The sequence below is a fragment of the Anomalospiza imberbis genome, chromosome 19 (genome assembly GCF_031753505.1).
Source record: "Anomalospiza imberbis isolate Cuckoo-Finch-1a 21T00152 chromosome 19, ASM3175350v1, whole genome shotgun sequence".
Classification (NCBI taxonomy): Eukaryota; Metazoa; Chordata; class Aves; order Passeriformes; family Viduidae; genus Anomalospiza; species Anomalospiza imberbis.
In genome coordinates, this window is record NC_089699.1 from 2701749 (window position 1) to 2727297 (window position 25549).

The 25549-nt window shown below is 57.9% G+C and overlaps 1 protein-coding gene across 2 annotated transcripts; it reads right to left on the reverse strand.

The window, feature by feature from the left end:
* Nucleotides 1–642: 642 nt before the first annotated feature.
* Nucleotides 643–23950, reverse strand: ARSG (arylsulfatase G). Of its 2 annotated transcripts, none has more exons than XM_068209999.1 (12): nt 23289–23950; nt 20278–20991; nt 19779–19966; nt 18945–18992; nt 18754–18865; nt 18353–18493; nt 15557–15747; nt 14906–14986; nt 11598–11706; nt 6432–6552; nt 1282–1372; nt 643–997 (listed from the first exon to the last, which is right to left on the reverse strand). In XM_068209999.1, exons 2-12 carry the CDS (start codon nt 20478–20480, stop codon nt 669–671), a joined length of 1614 nt encoding a protein of 537 aa, XP_068066100.1. In that variant the 5' UTR covers nt 20481–20991; nt 23289–23950; the 3' UTR covers nt 643–668. The 2 variants fall into 2 exon arrangements, with proteins under 2 accessions (XP_068066100.1, XP_068066101.1); XM_068210000.1 differs by having other exon boundaries at nt 18353–18490; nt 23289–23949.
* Nucleotides 23951–25549: the final 1599 nt, after the last annotated feature.

Sequence of the window (25549 nt, forward strand, 5' to 3'; positions counted from 1 at the left end):
TGCCACCTTCAGGGAACAGCCTCTCCCAGATCCTTGGCTGTCACAGCACAGTCCTGAGCTCCACCATGGCAGGACAAGCTGAGCATCCTTCCCATGTGGATGGCAGCCCTCAGGGGCAGCCCAGGACCCCCTTCCTTCCTTCCACAGACAGCTGGGTCTTGCCATGACCCCACTAATGAACCTCAGCAGGCAGCTGTGGGGCAGGTGCTCCGTTCCCAGAGCACTCCCCTTGTGCCAGGCAGGAATTTTCTCTCTGCAGCCACCAAGCTTCCAGGGTCTATGCAGCAGAAGGGCTGATTGCCCAGAGGCTGTGAGCCCCATCCTCCCCTGCCTTGTGCTCCCACAGCTGCTCCTGTAAGGTTTCTGTTTAGAGGAAAACCAAGGAAATTTCCCAAAGGAATCCTCTCCCAAAGCCAGCTCTCACAGAAGGTAGATTAAATCCAAGAGCTGTCTCTTTCCCAGATAAAGAGCCCTACAAAAAGCCTTCCACCTGCCTGAGGTCCAAAGGGGACCCTCTGTGAGCTCCCCCAGGCCCACACCCAACTCACCTCCCTCTTCCCAGCACGGAGCAAAGGGAACCAGAGCCTCCATCCCTCTCCATGGCCACCTCCAGCCTGGAATTCACAGACACCACCCATGGGAAAGGAGCAGCCTGAGCAATTACTTGCTTAAAGGCAAAGCCGTGGTGTTCTCCTTTCCCCGTGGGGATCCCGCGTGGCTCCGAGCGCCCCGTGGCACCGGCAGCCCACGTGCTGCATGTTGCAGCAGGGAATTGCAGCTGGATCCTGGGAATAATCTGCAACCGAGACATTGTCTGCTGCAATGTCCTGCAGAGCTTGGGCATAAGCCCTGCTGATGGCAGGCAGCACTGCCTGGTACTCCCTGGATGCCACGTCCAGAGGCTCCTGCTCCTGGATGTCACGGTCCAGGTTGAAAATGAGGGGTGGTTGGTGCTGCTGTGCTGGCCCAGTGCTGCCATCACAGGCCATGGCCCCTCCTAGGGAGGAAATGGGAGAAAAATGGGAGTCACAGAGGTGCAGGGATCACCTGTATTCCTCACCCACCCAGGATGGCCCATTCCCACCCCATCTCAGCTCTTATTCCAAGAACGTTCCTGAGACCAACCCCAGGCTGCAGCAGCACCCTGCAGACACAGCTCAGCACGTCCTTGGGTCTGCTCTTGGTTGAATTGACCTGAGCTGGTTTTCACCTGCATCTGCAGGGATCTAAGAATTCCAGAAGCCTCTTCCTAGACTTCACAACCTGTGGTAGGGACAGTACCTGTGGTGTAGAACGCCTTGTACTGAGCCAGCCGCAGCGCCTCGATCTCGCCCACCTTCCCGGCGGCGCCGCTGTTGGGGTGCAGCAGAACCTGCAGGAAGGACAGGGTAACTCCTGTCAGCCCATGGGCAGGGAAAACCTGCTCCATGAAATCCACTCCCTCCCCAGATCAGCCACATCCCACCCCTGGACACGTTCACAGCTGTCATTCAGGCTCTGGGCTCTGAGCAGCCAGCAGAGCTGTGATTGCTGAAGCTGCTTTGCCTTCCTCCTAATTCCATCTCCCAGCAAGAAAATGAGTAAATAATTCTGAAGGGTACGTGGGCATTTAGCCAACACTGAACCCACCACATTAATTGCTGCATTGGCTGGGAAATCTCAAATTGGTGAACTGAAACCACTACACAAAATTGGTGTTTCTGCCCGGTTTCAAACTGAAACCACCACAGTGGGATGATGGCAAAGGGCACCAGGAAACACCAACATCTCCCTCGGACTTTCCTGGCCCTGCAGAACACTCTGAATTTACCTCCCACTTCTATGGCAAGAAAGGGATCACAAAGGCTCTGGGGCTTTCAGCAGAGCAGGGCAGTTATCATAAAATCACAGAATGGTTTGGGCTGGAAGGGACCTCAAAGCCCATCCAGTCCAACCCAGGACACCTTCCACTGTCCTGGGTTGCTCCAGGCTCCATCCAACCTGGCCTTGGACACTTCCAGGGATGGGGCAGCCACAGCTTCTTGGGATAACCTGTGCCAGGGCCTTGCCACCCTTAAAATTTAGAATTTCTTCCTAACATCCAATCTAAATCTCCCATCTTTTACTCTAAAATCATTCCCCCTTGTCCTATCACTAAATGCCTGAGTAATTGGGAACCAGGGTGGTCTCGGGTGCTCTGTGTCACCCAGCACCTCCCTGGGTGCTCACAGCTCAGCCAGCAGTGGGGACATGCAAGGGAGCCGAGCCCCAGGCTGGAGCCAGCATCCAGCCACGAGCTGAGGGTGAGCTCATGCGAGCAGAGGGGAAGGTGAGGTGCTGGAACATCGCTCCCACATCCCTCCCGTCCGTCTGACTCACCCCGCTGTGCGAGGGCTCCCTTCCCTGACAACAGCCAGGGAACGGGGTGAGCAGCGAGGGAAGGAGGGAAGGGTGGGTCCAATCTCTCCCTTTTGGTATTTAGGACACTTGATCCACACAGGACGGCTGCTCTGGCACTGGGGAGTGAGGAGACAAGTGAGCTGGACACTCCAGCAGCTCCTCTCTCCGATAACATCTGCCGCGGAGCCAGTGCCTTCACTGAGGGATGAGTCACTTGAGGTTTCCTCCCTGGGATTTGAGTTTAAAAGTGATTCAAGAAATTTCCACTGTGCTAAAAATTAGAAACATCTGCTGGAGTTGTAGGCAGCTGCAGTGCCAAGTTTAGTAACAGCACTCACAGCTGATGAGTGCAGCAGTGCCTGAGCAGGTGCCCGGCACAGAGCCCTGCCCCTCAGGAAGCATTCCAGGCACCCTGGGACCCCGAGATGTCCATCCACACTGCCTGGCACAGAGCATTCCAGGCACCCCGAGATGTCCATCCACACTGCCTGGCACAGAGCATTCCAGGCACCCCGAGATGTCCATCCACACTGCCTGGCACAGAGCATTCCAGGCACCCCGAGATGTCCATCCACACTGCCTGTCAGAGCATTCCAGGCACCCCGAGATGTCCATCCACACTGCCTGGCAGAGCATTCCAGGCACCCCGAGATGTCCATCCACACTGCCTGGCAGAGCATTCCAGGCACCCCAAGATGTCCATCCACACTGCCTGGCAGAGCATTCCAGGCACCCCAAGATGTCCATCCATGCTGCCTGGCACAAAGAATTCCAGTTACCCCGAGGTATCCATCCCACACTGCCTGGCAGAGCATTCTGGGGATCCCAGGCACCCAGAGGTGTCCATCCCATGCTGCCTGGTCTGGATGTAGCCACTATCTCATGGGACTGGTTGGAACCTCATCCAAGAAATGCCAGCATTCAGGGTAGGGGGTGATTTCCAAATGCTCTCACTTTCTTTTATTGCTCTCCAGTGTAAGGTAAATTATTTGATAAATAAGACCTTTTGTAATTTGGTTGGATCTTTGTGGTTTTTGGGGAAAGTAAGAAGGGTGTAAAGTGGAAGAGGTGGTGCAGTGTGAGCCTGGTGCAAGGAGGAAGTTCTGCTGCAGAGTGCCCTTCTGCTGACACTCCTTGGGCAAGATAAAAGAGTTCCAAAGCAGGAATCAGCAAATATTCAAGGCCCTGTGAAGCCAAGGGACCAGGAACTGACCAATTAATCTGTCTCCAGCCTTAAAGCTTTGCCTACACCTTTAACAGCACAGCTGGGATGCTGCCAAGGGCACTCAAACCTCCCTTCCTACAAACAGCCACGTTCCTAAACCTCTTAAAACCCCACACTTAGGAAATCTGTTATAATTTACTGCATAATTAAGGAGCTTGTTTTGATTCAATAAACATTCCCAGATCTGGAACTCTTCCATGGCTATTATTTTAATAAATAAAAAATAGAGAACAGGGGGAAAAAAGCCTTTTCTGTCCTGAAAATTCATGGCTTGAACTTGGTGCTCTGGGCTATTCACATTGAGCTGATGGACAGAGGGATTTACTGCCCCTGGTGCCCTCGGTGCTCCTTGGAGGATGTGGTTTATTTTTCTTGCCAACAGCTCTCGCTCTCAGCAGGACCTTGGTGTCACCCCAGCCCTGTTCCCGGCTGTGCCAGTGCCGAGCACAGGCTGGGACACTGGGACAGCCCACACTGGGAGCTCCAGCGACCCCAATTAGGAAAGTGTGGAAATTGGGCATTGGCGTGAGCGAAGGAGCTGCTTTCAGGAGGATTTGTGTCAAGGGAAACCCTGCACGGGGTCACTGGCGGCCGCTCGCAGGCAGGGGCTGAGGCGAGGAGCCAGGAGGGGAGGGAGCGGGGACACGGCTGCTCCCACCACCCCAAGGGGCTGTGGGGCCCCATCCCATGGCAGGGTGATCCCACCCCCCGGGGAAATCCCACACAGGAATGGCTGCACCCTGACACCCAGCAAACCATTGCTCCCAGGAAACCATCATTCCCAAAAAAACACCACTATCAGCAAACCATTGCTCCCAGGAAACCATCATTCCCAAAAAACCACCACTATCAGCAAACCATTGCTCCCAGGAAACCATCATTCCCAAAAAACCACCACTAGCAGCAAACCATTGCTCCCAGGAAACCATCATTCCCAAAAAACCACCACTAGCAGCAAACCATTGCTCCCAGGAAACCATCATTCCCAAAAAACCACCACTATCAGCAAATCATTGCTCCCAGGAAACCATCATTCCCAAAAAAACACCACTATCAGCAAATCATTGCTCCCAGGAAACCATCACTCCCAGGAAACCATTGGTCCCAGGAAAGCTTCATTCCCAGGAAAGCCTCATTCCCGGCAAACCATTGCTCCCAGCAAACCACTGCTCCCAGGAAAACCTCATTCCCAAAAAACATTGCTCCCAGCAAACCATCAATCCCATAAAAACCATTGCTCCCAGGAAAACCTCATTCCCAGCAAACCATCATTCCCAGCAAACCACTGCTCCCAGGAAAGCCTCATTCCCAGCAAACCACTGCTCCCAGCAGCTCCCAGTGCCCTGCGCCCAGCACTGCCTGTGCAGAGCAGGGTTAATCCCGAGGAGCAGAGCAGAGTGTGCTGGCCACATCCCATCTCCTTCCCTGCTCCATCTCCCAGTTCAGCAGAGGGTTCCATAAATACAAAGCAAATACCAAACCCCTGATGGACGCCGAAAGCAAATCCAAGATCCCGCTGGGAGCTGGCTCACGATGCTTGCAGGAGGGTGTACTTTAAAAGCAAAATCAGGATTTATCCACGGGACTGCTATTGAAGCCAATTTTATTTTCTATTTTTTTTTTCTTTTTTTTTTTTTTTTTGGTTCCGCAAAAATCTCGTGCAACTCTGAGACAAAAGTGTGGTCATCCTGCTTGTCCTGCAAACTGTGGGTTTTGGGGTGAAAGGAGCTGCCAGCTTGGACAGAGCTGTGGGATCTGGGGTGGGCTATCCTGATGGAACATCGTCACCCTGCAGCTGGGGGAAGGAAGGGTTTGTTGTGTCTTCATCTGGTGCCATAAATAAATGGGCATAACCAGGTTTGAAGCCCTGGGAGCTGCCCCTCCCCACACTGATGCACCTTTTGGGATCAGAAAGGTGCTGTGCTGGGCACTGCAGGCTGCCACAAGCCAGAGCCCCCCTGGGCTGGTGTCCCTGGGATCACAGACACAGCTCTGAGGCACACAGGAAGGTGCCAAGCTGCAGGCACAGGCATTTCCACCTCTGATCCCAGCTTTGTGAACAAAGTACAAAAACATCTTCATTAACCCAAAGCCCTTTTGGGCCAGTGGGTGTCCCTGCATGGCTGATAAAATTCCATCATCCCATGGGGAGAGGCTCTGCCCAGGGGGAGGAGCCAAGCATTCCTACCTGGATACAATCTGACTCCTGGAGCACCACAGCAGCCTTTGCCCACTGCATTCCCAGAGGAGCAGCTTTCTGCCCCACTGCATTCCCAGAGGAGCAGCTTTCTTCCCCACTGCATTCCCAGAGGAGCAGCTTTCTTCCCCACTGCATTCCCAGAGGAGCAGCTTTCTTCCCCACTGCATTCCCAGAGGAAGCCCAGGCCCATCCACACCAGCCCTGGAGCTTCAGAGGAAAACTCCAGCCTTGTCCAGGATCCCTGCTCCAGCAGAAGCACAGCTGGCACTGCAGGAGGGCTGAGCCACCATGGGATGGGACTGCTGCCACCACCCTGACACACAGGGGGTCAGGGCATTTCTGACTCTGACAGTGATTTGTTTTTCTTTCTTTTGTACTATTGCATTTGTACTTTTAATTTTCCTAGTGAAGACCTGCTATTCCTATGCCCACATCTTTGCCTGAGAGCCCCTTAATTTCAAAATTAGAATAATTTGGAGGGAAGGGGTTTGCATTTTCCATTTCAAGGAAGGCTCCTGCCTTCCTTAGCAGACACCAGGCTTTTCAAACCAAGCCACCAACTTACCTGTTTTAGCTCAGACACCTACTGTCACAAGGGGGGTGGCACTGGGGGTGGCTCTGCCTTACCTTGTGCCCCACATCTGACCAGCCAAAGAGAACTGGGGACACATCCAAGCCATCAAAGCGCCTGTTTGGGGGCAGTGCTGCCCCAGCCAGGGCCACCAGTGTGGGGAAGATGTCCAGGATGCTGGGGAAAGAGAGGACAGTCATCAGAGGGAGGAGTGAGGATCCCTGGAGAGTCTCCCCAACTTCATTTGTGCCCCACATCCCTCCCAAGAGAGCTCCCAACAGCTGAGAAGGCTGAACCCAGCTCTGGCCCTGGCTTCACACCCCTGCCACCCCCAGCCAGCAGCTTGGATTCAGTCAGGAGGCCTCTCCCTGGGGCAGGGGCACGGGAGAGCAGGGCACTGAAGCCCCTGGACAGGTCAGTCACCCTCTGCAGAAATGCCACCACAGGGTTTTTCAGGCCAGTGCCAGCAGCTCCTGGCTCCCAAGAAATGCAGAGTGGCTGTTTCAGGGCACAGCATGAGCTGCCAGGATGGAACAGGAGAGCCCCATCAGCCTCCCCAGTGCCAGCCCCAGCCTGTGCACGGCCTCAGCCACAGCAGAGCACCCGGGATTCACCTCGGTCCTTCCCAGGGCAGAGGGACACGGGGAAGGGGCAGGTGACCAAAGTCCCTCTGGCTCCTTGGGAATGCAGAGAGGGACAGTCCCTGCTTTGTCACCTGCTGCCTGTGCCCGGGGACTCTGATTGTCCCCACTTGGCACATCCATGAGGTGTGAAGGAGCTGCAGATAGGGTGGGATGGGGATCACCCAGCCCTTCACAGCCTGGGCACAGCCTCCCCCTCTTCTGGCCATGTGTCCCAGAGGGGTCCAGACTCCAGTGGGATGGGAACATCATGCTCGCAGCCCCCATGTCTGATCCTCACGCTCCACATCCTGTGGGGCACAAGTTTCTGTCCCCCGAATGCCACCAACAGCATCTCTCCCTCGCAGATGCAGTCACGAGGTGACCCCAGACCTCTAAAAGGAACCACCTGCACCAGGGTGTCCCGTGGCCCCAAGGGACAGTGGCCACATGACACATCACAGCACTGCCCTGGGGGACAGTGGGGACAGGAGCTGACAGCTGGCACTGCTGCCAGGACTCAACCCACACCCCTCTGGCTACAAAACCCCCATGCCAGCAGCTCAGGGGGCTTGGAAATTGGTACAGGAGGCAAAAGCACCAGGAATTGGGGTCACCAGGGTGCTGCCCTGGTCCTGCCACTGTGACCGTGTCACCATGGTCCTGCCACCACCACGGTCCTGCCCCTGCATGTCTCCTGCCCAGAGCGTGGTGGCAGCTGCGTGAGCAGAGAGAGGAAAGAGCCCTGAGCTTACCAGCCCCCGGTTCTCCCACTGAAGGAGTTTTCATTTAGCTGCTAAGAGACAGAGAGAACAAATAAGAACAAACACTGCTGTGAGCCGGGAGGCGCCCAAAAAATCCTGGCTCTCCACTGCAACCCCTGCAGGCACCTTGCTGGGGGCAGAGCAGGACCCCCAAAACAGCAGCTCACCTGGGCAGCCTGCCCCTGGTGCCACGGGTGCCCAGCACCCCCAGGAGCCAGCTCCCACCTCAATGCACGTGGATGGTCCCAAGCAGCCCTGCCCCAGTGGATGGGACCTCTGGAAAGCAGCACTGGGCTGGGAGAACAACATGATTGAGGGCAGAGGTGGATGAAGATTTCCCCAGCCATGGGCAGGAGTAACTCATGGAAAAAAGCATGAAAAATAGGATTTTGTTGAAAGTTGGTATGAAAGCAAAGGCACCAGCGGGCACATCCTGGCATCCATGCTTGAGGGAAAGAGAAAGCCACACTGCCAACCCTGCCTTGGCCAAGAGAGATTCAACACATAAAGCCACTCCAGCGACCAGCTGCCACCTGAACACCAGGGAAAAGGGCCTGGCAGTGCCCAGGGACAGCAGCTCCTGCCTGTGGGACAATGGGCATCCTGACCCCTGGGCAGGACGGGCGGGGAGCGCTGCCCTGCCGTGGTGCTGAGCACCCCGGGCACCATGAGGCACAGGACACTGCCCTGCCTGGCGTGCAGGCAGCTCTCCCCACGCCCCACCAGCTCAGCCAACCTGCCCAGCCCCACGCTGCCAGCACAGCCAGGATGGTGCCACCTCTTCCTTCACCACCCTCCTGACCTACTTCTTCCATGCCCTACTTCGCGTTGGGGCAGGGAAGGGCAGGGGAGCGCAGTGGGTGGCTCTGACAATTAAACATAATTAAGAAAAGCAGACAAGGCAGTTTCGTGCAGAGCCCAGCGTGCAGGTGCTGGTCCGTGGCGAGGCATCAGCGTTTCTGTGCTGGCTGCAGCTCCCTGGCCCCCGGGCACGCTCACCCTCGCTCACCCCTGCGCTCCCTGGCCAGGCAGCACACGGAGCCACGAGGTCCTGAGCAGCTGCAGCAGCCTCTGTGCCCCAGCCAGGTGTTTCCATAGCCCCAGGGGAAGAGGAGATCCGTGCAGATGGCTAAGGCCTTGCCCTGCCCAGCCCTGGCTCTTGCCGGGGAGCCCACCTGGCCGAGGTCCCTCTGCGAGGGCCCAGGGCTCCCAGCCCCTCCAGCACGCACGTTTCATTCCCTCCCCAGCTTCTCGGTCTTCTCCATCAGCTGGGGGGGTTGCAATGTCCCTGTTGCACGTGCTGGTCTTTGGGGGCTGTCCCTGAGGGGACAGAAGCATAGAGAAAAGCCACCTGTCCTGTGAGCACCTCCACGTCCCTCTGTGTCCCTCCACATTCCCTGTCCCACCTCAGGCCACGGCTGGGGACAATTTCCTGAGCATGACCCATCGCTCACGCCCCCCAGGCTGGTTCTGTGCTGCCTCCCACAGAGGGGGTGCCCCTTCCTGATGCCAGACCATCACCCTGCACAGCTGGGCATGGCCCCGTGGCCGTGCCAGGCTCTGCTGGGGGGAACACCAGCTGAATGTGACTCCTGGGGAGCTACAGAGCCACTTTCCAAGCACCTGGAGCGCTGCACCTGCCCCTGCTGGATTTCTAGATTTCCAGCTGTCCAGCCTGCCAGACTGGAGCTGGGAGATGCAGGAGATAAGGTCTTTGAGGAGATAATCAGAATTCCTGGGCTTGGAGGCAGGGACAGGGGGATGGGATGGGCACTGATCCTGCACATGCTGCCCCAGCTGCCCGAGGGGCTGGCAGCCCTGCCCCGTGGCCCATGGACTTGGAGGAGAACCCACGGGGTGCTACGTGCTCCTCACCCCCTCCACCAGACACCAGTGACTCAGCTTATGGCTCAAACCTTCCCTTGCCTGCAAAAATGCAGCTCCCAGAGCTGCCCTCGGGCTATGGAACGAGTGAGTGTCTCCAGCTTATCTCACGGACCTTAGAAACACCCAACACTGCCCCAGGGCCCGCCAGTCAGGACCTGCTTCCAGCAGCTGGGACACTCTTTCCCAACACCCAGCAAACCCTCTGCCCCACCACCCTGTGCGCCTCAGGGGAGAAAGGGAACAGGGCATCCCAATGCCCAGGAACCCCAAACCCCTCAGTCTGACACCCAGCACCATGGGGATCCATCAGGGATGAATGGGGACAGGGTATCCCAATGCCCAGGAACCCCAAACCCCCCAGCCTGACCCCAGCACCGTGGGGATCCATCAGGGATGAATGGGGACAGGGTATCCCAGTGCCCAGGAACCCCAAACCACCCAGCCTGACCCCAGCACCGTGGGGATCCATCAGGGATGAATGGGGACAGGGTATCCCAATGCCCAGGAACCCCAAACCACCCAGGCTGACCCCAGCACCGTGGGGATCCATCAGGGATGAATGGGGACAGGGTATCCCAATGCCCAGGAACCCCCAGCCTCCCTAGCCTGACCCCCAGCACTGTGGGGATCCATCAGGGATGAAAGGGAACAGGGTATCCCAGTGCCCAGGAACCCCAAACCCCTCAGCCTGACCCCAGCACCGTGGGGATCCATCAGGGATGAAAGGGAACAGGGTATCCCAGTGCCCAGGAACCCCAAACCCCTCAGCCTGACCCCAGCACCGTGGGGATCCATCAGGGATGAATGGGGACAGGGTATCCCAATGCCCAGGAACCCCAAACCCCCCAGCCTGACCCCAGCACCGTGGGGATCCATCAGGGATGAATGGGGACAGGGTATCCCAGTGCCCAGGAACCCCAAACCACCCAGCCTGACCCCAGCACCGTGGGGATCCATCAGGGATGAATGGGGACAGGGTATCCCAATGCCCAGGAACCCCCCAGCCTCCCTAGCCTGACCCCCAGCACTGTGGGGATCCATCAGGGGTGAAAGGGAACAGGGTATCCCAGTGCCCAGGAACCCCAAACTGCCCAGGCTGACACCCAGCACCGTGGGGATCCATCAGGGATGAATGGGGACAGGGTATCCCAATGCCCAGGAACCCCAAACTGCCCAGGCTGACCCCCAGCACCGTGGGGATCCATCAGGGGTGAAAGGGAACAGGGTATCCCAATGCCCAGGAACCCCAAACCCCCCAGCCTGACCCCAGCACCGTGGGGATCCATCAGGGATGAATGGGGACAGGGTATCCCAATGCCCAGGAACCCCAAAGCCCCCCAGGCTGACCCCAGCACCGTGGGGATCCATCAGGGAGGAATGGGGACATTCCCCCTGCTCTGCCCCAGGCTGTGTCCCACACCTGCTGCCCCGGAGGGCTGTAAGGAGAGGTGCAGGTTGCACATGAAGGAGTGCAAATGCTGCAGGGAGAGGGGCAGCACAGACCCCCCGTGCTGCCCTCCCCAGCGAGGAGAGGCGCGGGGGCAGCAGCCCCTGCCCTGGCCGCATCCTGCAGGGGTTGCCAGCGCCACCTCTCCTCACAACCGCACCCTCCTCCACATAAAGCCATTCACAGACCGCAAAGCCTGAGCCTGCTCCTTGATGGGGAGAGAGAACATCGTCATCTTTTAATTATCGGGAGGCCCTTGGCCACCGCGGCCAGGAGCACACGAAGCCCGGTGGCTGCGAGCGCCAACCCTCCAGCCTCACAAAAAGCCCTTTCAGCTCCTCTCAGCTGAAGCATTAAATCTTGGGAGAGGACAAAAGTACAGTCTGGCAGAAGGCAGGGGATAACCAGAGTAGGCAGCTGCTGCTGCCAAAATCCAGGTGATGACCTGGCAGTGTGGGGACGGGGGGTCCTGCCAAACGGGGCCAGCCCGCTCCGGGCTCTTACCTGAGGAGAGCGTGGCTCGTCCTCCTGGCAGGGACACGGCCAGGCCAGTACACCAGGGCTGGCACCCTGTGCCCTCCTTCCCAGGTTGTTTGCTTCGCTGAGCTCCCACCTGCAGGAGAACAGGGCAGTGCTCAGCATCCTGCTGATGCTGGAAAACCTCCTGAGCCCGGAGCTCCCCTGGGAAAGGAACTGTTCAGAGGCAGAGATGGTGTAAATTACCCCAAAGGAGGATGGTTTCACTGGGCCAGGGAAGGGAGAAGAGCTACAGGAGCTGTTCAAAGGGAAAGGGAAAAGAAAGGGTCTCAGCTGGGCACTGGTTTGTGTTTCTCTGCTCCAGTGAGTGATGAGAAATGCAGCAGCTGCCAGAGCCATTGCATTTCCATCCCCTTTTGATGCCAGGTGAGAGAATGGAGCAGGCAGGAAATGTAGGAATTTATTCCAGGGGCTTCTGTCCCCTGCAGGGCTCAGCACCAACAGCCCACCCCCCCCACCAGCTGCTGGAAACCTGCCTCATTAAAAATACCATCCTGCTAATAACCCTCCTGCCAGTTAATGAACCTGATCCATCCTTTCCCTGGCGGCACCCAAAGCACTCTGCTCTGCCCTTGGATTTGAGATGCACGGGGAAGCTGCCCGGTCCCTTCCTCCACCTGGAGTGCTGAGCAGTGGGACTGGGGTGCTGAGCACCAAAATTGGGGTGCTGAGCCCCGAAATGGGAGCACCAAGCATCAAAAGGGCTGGAAGGGGGCTGGAGAGCCTCTGCCTTGGCTGCAGCCCAAAGGGCCCCAGGCAGCTGGAGGGGGAAGGGGTTGGGAATGGGGCAAAGAGAAAATCCCAACCCGATTCACGAGCAAACTTCCCAGGAGCAGCCTTTGTGCGCTGCCTTTCAGCGTGCACATGGCAACGGCACTCGCCCCGAGCCATTTCCTCCGGGCACAGCCAAGAGAGCCCCCGAGCCGTGCCCAGCCCGCCCGGCCTCTCCAGAGTCCCTGCCCGATGCCACCGGCTGATCCGTGCCCCCAGACAATGCTGCCGTGCCCGCAAGGACACAAATGGCACAGGTGCCACAAGGACTAGCCCAGGGGAAAGGTTTCTGACCTTGGCACGGACTGAGCACACTCCCAATCTCTCCCATTCCCCACCCAAAGTTTTGGTGTTTCCCCCAGACACCCCAGGAAACCACAGCAATTACAGCAATTAATATCAATCCCCATCTCTGCACATATATTAAAACACTCATCCTCCTGGATGCATTTGCAGGGTTTTTCCATGCATGGTCAGGGGGCTCTGGAAGGACATCAGAGGGATATTTCCTGACCAAGCCACCCCAGCACCTCTGGCTGGTGAGGTCAGAGCAGCCTGGGAATGAGGTCACATTAACACTTTGGGAAGTAAACAGGGCTGAAACACCCAAACCCAACCAGGGAATTTTCTCCAGAGTGGGGATGATGCAGCCCTGCTGCTGTGGGGACTTTCCAGGCTTTCCAGGAAAGCTGAACTGTGCATTCCCGTGGTGGGATGAAAACCTTGGTCCCACCACACACACAGCAGGTCCTCAGCACAGGGACACCAGCTCTGGAACTTCCCCAACCTGCCTCAAAACATGTCCAGCATCACATCCCCAAAACGTTTTTCTCTCTCCCAGTATCCCCCCCTTGCTGGACTTTTGACCCCAAGGTGGGAGACGAGTTTTTGGGGACTGTGGGAAGCACAGAGAAAGGGGCAGCACACACAGATATGCTGCTCTCACCCAGCTCCAGTGACCACCTGAAATCAGTGGAAAACATCCCTGGAATTTAGGGTTGGACCCTAAAATAAAAGATGGAGCTACAAGGAACATATAGAAACAAGCAGAAACCTAGAAACATGCAGAAACATGTTGGAAATGTATAGAAACGTGTAGAAAAATGCAGGAACATACAGAAACGTTGGAAACATTCAGAAACGTGCTGAAAGCATGTAGAACCTTGTTGAAACATTCAGAAATATGTTAGAAACATAGAAACATGTCAGAAACATATAGGAGCATGTTAGAAACATACAGAAACATGTAGGAACATATAGGAATGTGTAGGAACATATACGAATGTATAGGAACATAGAAACAAATAGAAACATATAGAGACATACAGAAACATATGGAAACACATGAAAACATACAGAAATAAACAGAGCTGGCAGCAGCCTGTCTTCCCCTGCCCTCGCACTCCTCGGGGGCTTTTCCCTGCCCGGGAACAATCCCCCCAGAGCATCCCAGCCTGGCAGCCCCGAGCGGTGTGGGCAGTGCCAGCCCAGCCGGCAGCAGCCCGGGCCGGCTTTCCAAACATCCGTGCAGCCACCAGCCGAGGGATTTCCGAAGTCACCCTCGCAGGGCAGTGTTTACAGCCAGCTCGGAGCGCTCTGCCAGCCCGGCCTCCTCGCCGGCCTCCCGGGCAGGCGGGAGCCGGAGCTCCGCGGGGCAGCGAGGGGCTGGGAAGGGGCCGTGTTTTGCTCGCCCTGTTCCCGAACGCCGCAGTTTCTGTACCAGCTGCTCCGGCTTGTGACCGTGGGTTGCTCAAGAGCAACAACCCGGGGCCGCCAGCGGGGTTTGTTTACTAGAAAATTAAGGTTACGATTCCATCCCGGGGCCAGGAGAAGGAAGGGCTCTGGGAACGGGACAGAGCCAGCGCTGTTTGCCCAGGGAATGGCCACGGTGCCGTGGCCGGGGTGTCAGGAAGCGAAGGATGAGCCTCACTGCTGACCCCGGGCACGGGGAGCCGAGCCTGGCACGTTAACACCGCGTAATACAAGCAGAAGTGGGAAACGCCTGACTCATGAATGTTTCTGGCTGCCCCGGCTGAAATAAACCCACCAAGCAGATGGCTTGGCCGGAAAAGGAGGAAAGAGTGAAAAAAAAAAAAAACCCAAAAGAAAACAAAACAAAAACCCAACAAAACGATGGAGAGAAAGAAAAGCAAAGTCCCGAGGTGCGGGGAGGGTGGTGGGTGCTCTGCTCTGGGCGGGATGGGGCTGGGGGCTGTGAGACCCTGGTGGGGCAGAGAGCAACATCCCATCTCCAAACCAGCGCACTCACCCCAAGCTCTGGGGTAACGGGGACCCCAGCCCACACCCCGCAGCAATTTTGGGGGAATTTGACTGCTTGAAAGAAAAAAAATTGTGCTGGGGTGTGTTCAAGGCCAGGGCAGCAGCCAGGGAAAGGCTGGGGTGGGTGGAATGCTGCCCGTGTCCTCTCGGTGGGCAGTGAGGGCTTTGTGGAGCAGCCCTGCCGTGCCCCCGGGGACTGGGACCCCCCCACGCTGTCAGGTTACCTCGCTGCCTCTGCCAGGCACCCACGAATGGCCCTAGGCGTCCTGCCAGCTCACACTTCTGTGCCCAGGGGCCATTGTCACCTGCAAGAGAAAGAAATGTCCCCATGAGAGACACCAGGACCACAGGGGACACCGCCACGGTGGAGGTGGTTGGGGGGGGACACACGGACAAGTGACCCTTCCATCCCTCTTTGCCACCCCTGTGATGCCTCCCCACACGAGCAGGAGCAGCTGGTTGAAGGATTTTGGTTTTTAGCAGTTTGTTTGCAGGGGCTGGAGTGCAGCCAGGTCAGGGCAGGGGGGGCACGGCGCCACCAGCTTTGGGTGTTAATGAGCGGCCGAGCGGTTCCTGTCATCAGGAGCACGACATCCTCATTAGGGAGGCTGCTCGGCGACAGAGAGCGGATTTGGGCTTCTTAACGGACGAGGATTTGTGGTTTAATTAGTCACGGCCCCACCACTTCAACCCCGCGGCCGGAACGGGGTGGCAGGGTGGGCACCACCCGGCTGAGTGGCCACAGCAGCCTGGGACCCCCATCCCCACGCTGGGACCACTCCCCATCCACAGAGCAATGGGAGCACCGAGGGCAGGGGACAAACACGGGTCCTGCCCCCACTCCAGTGTCACCCCAGCCCATTTTCCTGCAGTACCTGTGAACCACAGGAGCGTCCTGCCCTTCCCGAGGCTGTCAGCGACCACCTTTATCCGTCCCACCAGCGCATCCATCTCGCCCAGGGAGGCTCCGTAGATGCCCCTGCCCGGAGCGGGGGGCAGCGAGGGGGACAGCGGGACGTGCATATGGGCCAGGGCCAGGTAGAGGAAGAAGGGACGTCCGCTGTCACTGCGCAGGGGACAGAGGGAGAGTGCTCAGCCTCCAGGGGAAGGCAGGGGCAGGAGGTCATTGGGGTGGCGGCACTGCTGAGCCTGGGGACACAAACCAGTGGCCCTTCCACTCCTGCCGCTGCTCCTTGGGGAAAAAACACCCCACGTACATCACCCAGCTCCAGGCACCCCTCTCCTTACAGGGAGGAAGCTTGGCTGAGCGGAGCCACTTCTCCCCTGCTCCGGCTTAAACCTCTCCCCACTGTCCCCCTGTTGTCAACTGTGCCCCGTTTGGGGTGGATTTGCCCCTTCCTCCATCTCCAGCGGCCAAACACTCCACGCTGCTGCACCCACACACCTCCCTCCCCTCTCTCAGGGGTCCATTTTGGCCCTTTGTCCCCCTCCCCAGCAAGTGCCGGGCCTCGTGGCGCTGTGGGCAGAGGATGTGGCACAGCAGGCCACCCACACCAGCCCGGGCACGGCCTGGGCAGTGCCGCCGGCCCCGCGGCACGTCCACCGCCGTGCGCTGCCCGCTCGCTCCTAAATCACCACAGGACGCGTCCTGTTTGCTTGTTTACAGCTATATTTATCTGCTCCAACGAGGCCTGCTCTTCCTCAGGGACCTCGGAGGGGAAGGGTGGGATGGCCAGCGGCGAGGAGGGGCCGGATCCCAGGGACGTGTCCCGGCTGGCGCACGCGCCCGGCCTGGCCGCCCCATCGCTGCCTCCTGGAAGCTCCCGGGGCCCTTCCAACGTGCGTGTCGGCACTTCCTTCCTCTGCCCGCCACCCACCTGGTGTGGAAAATGAGTGAGCCCCATCCTGCCCGGAGCTGCCGCATCCCCCACGGCGCTGGAGCCCCGCGAAGGGTTTCCTCAAAACCCCCGCTTGGACTTCCCTCAGAAACGATGGTTTTAAAAACACCCGACCCTTTCAGAGGACACCAGAAGAGACTCAGTCCCTCCTCCAGCAGGAAGCCAAGCCACAGACACCCCAAATCTGAACCATGGGGCAACACCCATCTATTTCCCCTGTGTTCCCCTGGCCCCCGCCCATCCCTGCAGGACGAGGTGGTCAGGAGAGCTCATGTGCCCCTTGCAAACTGCTGCTGTGAGACCTCTTCCCATGGGATGCCAGAGCCCCTGGAGCAGGGAAAGCTGCTTCCCCTGGCTCCAGCATCCAGCTGTGATGCTCAGCTGAACATCCCTCTCATTTGCCACACGGACAGCTCGGAATTGTCCTGAAGATGAGGCAAACGTTTAATCAATAACTGAAGACAGCAGGCCCTGACTTTTGCTCCCACGCTCGCTTGTGCTCGAGCAGTGCCACGTCTCACTGTCACAAATTGCTCAACCTTGACTGGTTTAAAAAACACTGAGATGGCAAATCCCGTGTTCTTTTGTTGCCCTGTAATGAATGAGTCAGGCAGGGGAAAACTGGAATAAGCCATCAAAGGGAAGGGAAGAAAAGGCAGGCACCTGCTTAATCCTGTTCTCCATGAACACAGATAACCCCAAAACACTTCTGGGAGTTTAAAGGTTTTTCCTATTAACCCAGAGCTTACACACTCGGTTTCACAGCCACAGAGCACCCTGGCAGCCTGGAGGGCTGGGGGTTTGGCAGGAGAAGGGGTTGCTGCTGCCGCACAGCCCAGAGCCTGGGTACCCTCAGCATCCCAAACGTGGCCAAGCCCAATCCCAAACCCACGGCCAATCCTTGGTACCCAAAGGGACAAACTACAGGTCTTATGCAACAAAACAGCGCCCAGTTTTCTAAAGAGCCATTTCCCCTTGTGCTGCTCCCTGCCCAGCCCTTCATTCACCTCTGTTACACAAACCTTACCCCAAGGACCCGCCTTCCCTGGGCCTGTGCTATCCCGGGGTGCAGGCAGGGGATGGGCTCAGACAGGGCTGCCCGGCAGCGCTTCCTCTCCTCACTCTGCAGGGAGGCATTTTGCAAAGTCACAGCTCGTAATCCGCCAATAATGGGGATTAAAATTACACAACCCGTCAGCAGGGCTCGGGGCCTCATTCCGAGGAGCCACTTTGCTCCTCGGGGACAAACACACCCGGGCACCTCCTGTGCCGTGAGGCTGGGGGAGGCAGATCCTGAAGCCCAGTGATCTCGGAGTGCTTTATCCTCAGAACGGATCCAATCTCACACGCAGGGCGTGTTCAAACACCTCTGGGTGCTGCTCTGGTCCCACCCTGAGCACCATTCAGCGCCTGTTGACAGCCCCTGCCAGCACCTCACACCCATGGAGGCACTTCCACCACCCCATTGCCACCGAATCCACAGGGATGCAGGGATGGATGGACCATGGCAGCTTTGCCTCCCTCCCATCCACACCAGCCTTGACATCACGCACATTCCCCCCAGGAAGGAGGCACAGCCCCACTCAAAGGCTTTGACTTTCCTCAGAAACGATGGTTTTAAAAACACTCGACCCTTTTAGAGGACACCAGAAGAGCCTCAGTGCCTCCTCCAGCAGGAAGCCAAACCACGGACACCCCAAATCTGAACCACGGAGCAACACCCATTTCCCCTGGCGATGCAAAGGAGTCCTGCAGTGACCCAGGAGCTCTCCTAGCTAAGGGGACAGACAGGGGACAGTGGGTGGCCCTCACCTGGCCCTCTGGATGAAGCGCTCTGCCTCCTCTGCGTAGCGCCTGGCCAGGCTGCCCAGCTCCACGGGCTGCTGGACAATGGTGACATTCTCGAAGAGAGGCAGGGCAACCTCTGTGTAACAGTCCTTCCTCGCCACCCTGCTGGGAAGAGCCACCCCAGGCTTGTCACCGGAGCAGGCACGGAGCCTGGCTGTTCTCCTGGCTTCCAGAAAGCCGAGGCAGGGAGAACAAAGGGAGCGGTGCCAATGTCCCCATGGCACTGGGACATGCCATGCGGGGGGAAACTGGCTGCACAGAGCATGAGGGGAGGTGACCACAGCCAAGGGCAGCCCTGAGGGCTGGGGACACTGCTGCAAACACTCACCTCCCCGTGCCAGCACTGGAACCCCCGTGCCCCGTACCTGGCAGTGGTGCTGTGCCGTGGGCAGGGCGGGCAGGGCGGCACGTTGTAGCCAGGGGTGTCCGTGCAGCCCATGTCGTGGCTGTAGGGGATCCCAAAGTAGTAGTCGAAGCCTGAGAGGCAAGCGAGGGGGTCAGCGGGGTCAAGGTGGCCACGGGGCCCTCAGCCCATCCCCGCTGGCACAGCCCTTACCACGGGAGTTGGGGTGATGGCGGCCGTGGTGTCCCAGGTGCCACTTGCCTGTGTGGAAGCCACAGAACATCATTTCAGAGGTGACACAACTCTGGCCACCAGCAGCCCTCACCCACAAGGTGCCCACGGTGCTGGGGCTTTAATCAAGCTACAAGAAAGGTTCCTTGTTTGTGCTGGCTGCGATTCCAGAATGCTATTTTTGCAGAAAACCCAGAAAAAAATGCATAAGGTATCTCACGCCTGTGCAAAGAGACTGGTTCCAGCCTTAAAAGGCTCTTTCATGTGTTTGTGTTCTGAGCAGACAGCTTCCTAACCCCTCCCTAAACCCAGCTTCATCCTCTGACCCCGGCACGCGCTTGCTCCTACCGAACGCACTGATCCAAGAGGGAGAAGTGCAAAAACTGGGGGGGATGGAGAAACGGGGATTTTCCACCCGCACAACAGGAGGAGCTGCAGATGCAAAGGGCTTGTGCAGGCTGAGGGGGACCCACAGTGACAGGAGGGTGCCCAAAGCCACCAGGCCAGCGGCATTGCCCGTGGTGTGGGATGCAGGATGGCAGAGCCGGTCCTGTTTGCTAAGGAACACCCAGCACATTCCTCGGGAAATAAAGCAATAAGACATAAAATGGAGAAGTCTGGATTTCCAGCAGCACCATTGAAAAGGAAGATTTTAAACTTGCATTGCAAAATCCAAGAGGGATGTGTGAAATCTCTCTCACGTGATCCTTCAGATTCCCCTTTCACTGCAGCATTTCACCCAAGGACCTCCTCTGCAAGGGCACCTCTGTCACCCCCTGCCACCTCCCCAGCTGCCCCTGGCACTCTGGGCACTACCTATAGCCCCCGTGCTGTAGCCAGCCTCCCGCAGGACCTCGGCCAGGGTGGTCTCGTTGAGGGGGAGGCCCCCGAGCGAGGAGATGGCGAAGTTGTGGGTGACCCCGTTGCGTACCCCCAGGCGCCCCGTGAGCAGCGAGGCGCGGGACGGGGAGCACGTGGAGGCAGCTGAGTGGAAATCCACGAACCTGCAAAATGAAAAGAGCCTTCAACTCACAAGACCCCGTGTGCTCTGACACTGCCCTGTCCCTCCCTGCTCCCCTGGACACTCTCCCTTTTGCTCTGGGGATGAGGGTAAGGAGTGGCAGATGAAGGTTCCAGCAGGGATGGATGGACCTGCATGCCAAGGTGCCAGGCTCTGGCTGCTCTCCCCATGCACCCAAACCCACACCAGCAAAATTGCCTCACCTGCCAGTCCTGCAGGGCTGAATTCCCCTGTGCTCCAGGACAGAGTAATCAGGGATGCAGGGTGAGGGCAGGGAAGGGGGACAGACATTACCTTGTTCCTTCGGCAGCCAACTGATCCAAACACGGGGTCTCCTTCGTCTCTGCCCAGTTGGCGCCCAGATCCCCCCAGCCCACATCATCGGCCAGGATGACGATGAAGTTGGGCTGCCTGCTCACCACACCGGGAGCCCGGAGTCCCAGCAGCACCAGGGTGAGCACCAGCACCGCCCATGGGGACAGGAGTGGGGTCCCCATGGTGCCACACGTTGCAGCACAGGCGTTCTTCCCCAGACTGTCCCTGCTGTGTCCCTGTGGATGCAGCTGAGCTTCCCACGGGCTCTGTCCCTTCCTCAGCTGGTCCCGTGGGGCCGGACGGGGGCTGGGGTCTGGGTTTGCTCCCTTGGCTGCCGACCGAGCTGCGACACCTCCTCCGTCTTTCACACCCAGGCACAGCCGATATTCCCGAAATCGGCGCCAGCAAAGGTGTTATTCTTAGAAGTCAAAAAACACCCTTTGAAGTCACTGTCACCCTATTTATATCTTTCCTTCCTTCCTGGTAAATATCTAATTAGACACCAAACCGAAGCGGGATTTTCCCCTCCAGGAGCGGGTTTGATCCACGGCAGCTCCTCTCCCCTCGCCGCAGCCAGAGGGATGTTTGTGTCCAAAAGTGGCTCCTTCCCTGCAGGCTGAGCCCCTCGGCCCTGGGTGGAGAAGAAACTGGGGGGACTCTGTCAGTCCATCCTTCACCTGATTACAGCATCCCCTGTGCAAGGGAAACAAAACAGGATGTGAGGAGCGCCCCTGCACCCCAGCCCAGGGCAAAACACCTCCAGACACCAGGGCAAAACAGCTTCTCCAGACACCAGGGCAAAACAGCTTCTCCAGACACCAGGGCTTTGCCTTTGAAGTTGTTATGCTGCCTGGTTCACAATGACTCAACTGGAAAGGACTGGGAATATGGAATGCCCCTTTCCTGCACTCACTGCTCAGGCTGGGATGGCTTCCCATGCTCCTTCCATCCCCTGCTCCCTCCTCCTTGCCAAGGGCTTTCTCCCGAGAGCTGCAGGGGGCACAGCCCCACGAGGGGTTCATACAGGTCCCTGCCTTTGTTTGTGACAACTGACAAGTGCCTGAAGCTCATTGTCTAAATTTGGTTCTGCTCCCGCTGCCCCACCGCTGCCAGAGCAGGGAGCACAGCCCGGCTGCCGGAGGGAGCTGCCCCAGAGGTGAGGAGGCAGGAATCCATACAGACCCAGAAGGCAAAAACCCCCAGGAGTAGTGAGGATTAAGCACATCCAGCTGCTTAGGGCGGGATTTGGCCTCCAGAGATGGAAAGGTTCAAGGACAAACCCTCCAAAGACCGATGGCAGAGACGGAGCTGTGGCAGAGCTCCACGGAGCAGATGGAGCTGTGGAATATGATGTCTTGAACACAAAGTTATGGCCAAAGCAGGATGAAGCTGCAGAGGTCTGCCAAAATCCTGCTGGGTCCTGCACCAGGAGCTCTGCACTGGCTGTGGGGATCTGTGCCTGGGCTGCGGCTGGCCAGGACCCAGCTGTCCCCAGTAGGCACCAGCAACCTTGGGGTAGGAACGTGGCATGAGGGATGCAGCTCCTACGGGATGGTCAACACAGCCAAGCAGGACAACACCCATTAACACAGAGAGGGAGAGTAGAGAAGACAATACTGGGAAACAGAAGAGAAGAACAGGACAGGAGGAGGCAGGAGAGGGAATAGGATGAGCCCCATCTGTAGGCCAAGCGGTTTGCAGCTTGCAAAGTAAATTATTCCCAGGTTTTGCTGTTCACATCTTTAAAAGCTTTGGGCTGTCACTTGGATCAGCAGCTCCTGGGCTGTCAGCAGAGCATTGCAGTGATCAGAGATGTGGCTCCATTCATAATTCATAGCCCAGAGTGTTAATTTATGAAGCCTGGAGGCTCTCGGTACACCAGCTAATGGGGGTGGGATGTGGTGGGTGGTGGGGCTGAGCCATGGGAGGGGGCTCAGCTGTGGGAGAGGCTGCTCAGCCCTGCCCCAGCAAAGTCCATGGGCTCAGGTCCTGTTCTGCACCCTTCTGCAGCCCCACAGCTCCAACAATCCAGATTAGGTCTCTGGACATGTTTGATGGCAGCTAAATTGCCTTAACTTTCAAAACAAAAATTCCTTCACAATTTCCTTGGATTTCTTCATGGATGGGCACTTGAAAGGAGCAGCTCTACTTGGGTCCAACACCCCTTGCCCAGGGGCTGAGCCCAGCTGGGCCAAGGACAGCACAGAAATGAGCCACCAACTTCACAGTGGTCAGGGAGACCTCAGCCCATCCCAGCCCCATCCCAGCCCCATCCCAGCTCCTTCCCAGCCCCATCCCAGCCCCATCCCAGCTCCTTCCCAGCCCCATCCCAGCCCCATCCCAGCTCCTTCCCAGCCCCATCCCAGCCCCATCCCAGCTCCTTCCCAGCCCCATCCCAGCCCCATCCCAGCTCCTTCCCAGCCCCATCCCAGCCCCATCCCAGCTCCTTCCCAGCCCCATCCCAGCCCCATCCCAGCTCCTTCCCAGCCCCATCCCAGCCCCATCCCAGCTCCTTCCCAGCCCCATCCCAGCCCCATCCCAGCTCCTTCCCAGCCCCATCCCAGCCCCATCCCAGCTCCTTCCCAGCCCCATCCCAGCCCCATCCCAGCCCCTTCCCAGCCCCATCCCAGCCCCATCCCAGCTCCATCCCAGCCCCATCCCAGCCCCATCCCAGCCCCATCCCAGCTCCTTCCCAGCCCCATCCCAGCTCCTTCCCAGCCCCTTCCCAGCCCCATCCCAGCCCCATCCCAGCTCCTTCCCAGCCCCATCCCAGCCCCATCCCAGCCCCATCCCAGCTCCATCCCAGCTCCTTCCCAGCCCCTTCCCAGCCCCATCCCAGCCCCATCCCAGCTCCTTCCCAGCCCCATCCCAGCCCCATCCCAGCCCCATCCCAGCTCCTTCCCAGCCCCTTCCCAGCTCCTTCCCAGCCCCATCCCAGCCCCCTGTCTGGGACTCTCCACAATGCAGCAGGATATCACCCTGTGCTAGACCTGGGGTTTGGGGAAAAACAAAGCACCAAAAGTTGAGCTGATCTCCTCGGGCAGGTGGTGTTCAGGCTTTCTGGGAAGACACACCATCTAATCCTGCCCTCTGGCACCTCCGCTGGCATCCAGCAGCTGCTGGCCCCTCCCAGGCTGAGCTGGTCTCTGTGCCAAATCCCAGCCTCTCCAAACATCCTCCCAGCAGCACCATCCCAGACCCAGTCCCGCTCCTAAGGGGCTGCCCTGCACCCCACAGTGTGCCCCAGGGACCCCCCAGCTGCACCTGCAGCCTCACAGAAACACCCAGCACACCTCAAAGCAGCTGAACCCACAAACCTCTGTCCCTTCCATTTACGCTGGGGAGGGATGCCAGGATGACACAGCTAACAAAAACAATCCAAACAATTTTCAAAGGACACTCTCTCCTCCCTAAATTACAGGGTAAGTCTTTCAGGGCTCAAATTCATGCATTAGCATCAGACAAAACTTCTTGATCTCTGATGCTCAGAGGCCGTTTGAAGGCGAGGTGGAACACAGCCCGTGGAATGTCCACATCCAGACCACATCCATGAGGGTGAGGCCATCCCTTGGCATCAGCTCCTCTGCACTCTGAGCCCTCTCTGACCCTTTTCAGCTCAAATTCCCAGTGAGCCCGGGCTGTGTCCACATCCCCCTGGAGGAGATGGGAGCCCCCCTGGGATCCCCACTGCACCAGGACCTGCAGCACCTCTGCTCCCCTCCAGCTTTGCTGCAGCCTGACCCACCCAGAGCCTACTGACCAACTTTTAGCTCTTTTTGCAAAAATCAGAGTGACTCAGGAGAGATTGCCCAGGCTGCCTGTGGCAGGAACACTGCGGCACCTCGCCCTGTGCCAAGCAGGAAATACTGCACAGGTGGCTCACAGCTGGGGGAGCTCCTGGGAGGAATCACTCCCAGCATCCAAGGCCTCGGGATGAGCGTGCTCCTCAGCTGGACACGGCACACCTGGCGTCACAGCACGCACCTTGGACCAGGGGAGCCCTGAACAAATAAATAACCTGCCTTCTGCAAGCCAGGCACGGCGGCTCACAGGAGTCCAAACCAGATAAACCAGTTTAGAAAAGCCCCAAAGCCTCTCCCAGCAGGACACCCCGGGGCTGGCCCTGGTGTAGAGGAGGGAAGATGCCTCTCTGGGATGTCACCGCTGGCAGTGCCACCACAGAGGGGTCACCCGCACTGTGCTGGCAGTATCTGTCATGTATTTATTACACATTAACCAGAAAGTTTACAAATCTTGGGGCCAGCATGATCATTTTCACATTTTTCACATTCTTTCACATTTTCACGCCTGCCTGGAGAGCAAAGCAGTGGCTGAAGCCCAGAAAAACCTGCCACCCTTTGAAGCACACCCAGCTGTGCTGAGCTACCCCCCTGCCAGCTCCTGGGGCTCACAACCCACCCGGGGGGTCCCAGCTCTGATCTCCAGCCCAAACCCACCCAGCAGCCCTGCTGAGTGTCCCAGCAGGAACCCCATCCCGGCCACGAGGAGCAGGGAGAAAAGGACACAGCAAAGGATGAGAAATTCAAACCAGACTGTGTACCTGCTGTTATCCAGGACCACTCCAGGAGTTCCCAGTGTCACCCCGTGTGCCAGATGGGGTCAGGGAAACTGAGGCAGGCAAGCAGAAGTGATGGCTCAGTGCTGGCCTCACAGCTGCTGAGTGACGTGGGATGGGGACATATCCCCATGGTGAGGCTCTTGGTGCTGACCCCATTGGGGGATGTCCAGCCACAGCCTGGAGGGGATGGATGGCAGGGCAGACACGCTTTCAGGGGGCAGAAAAAGAAATCTATTTTTTTTTTTGCAATTTAAGAATCCAGAGATTTTGATTTGAGCAGAGAAGGGCAGCGGGTACCTGGTGAGGGGTCTGCCCGTGGGGCAGAGGGGCAGGAGCTCTGTGTCTGCCCCCTTGGGCCTCCCCAGGGCTGACATGTCTACCAGCAAAGCTCCATTCCCAGCACAACCGTCCTGACAATGCTCTGAACACAGTCAGGACTTCATTCCAGGAAAAAGGTTTTCTACTGGCATAGTTTATACTAGTTCTCCTCACAGAACAAGCAGCACCGACAAAAACATACTTCAGCAGATTTACCAGGATTTCTGCCAGCTCCTGGGACAGGAGAATGTTTTTCACCCATCTCACTGCTGGGTCTTTCAGAGAAAACATTTCACATGCCGAGCAGGGCTGGGCAAACCCCAGCAGAATAAATGAACTGGAAGTCCCTGAGCC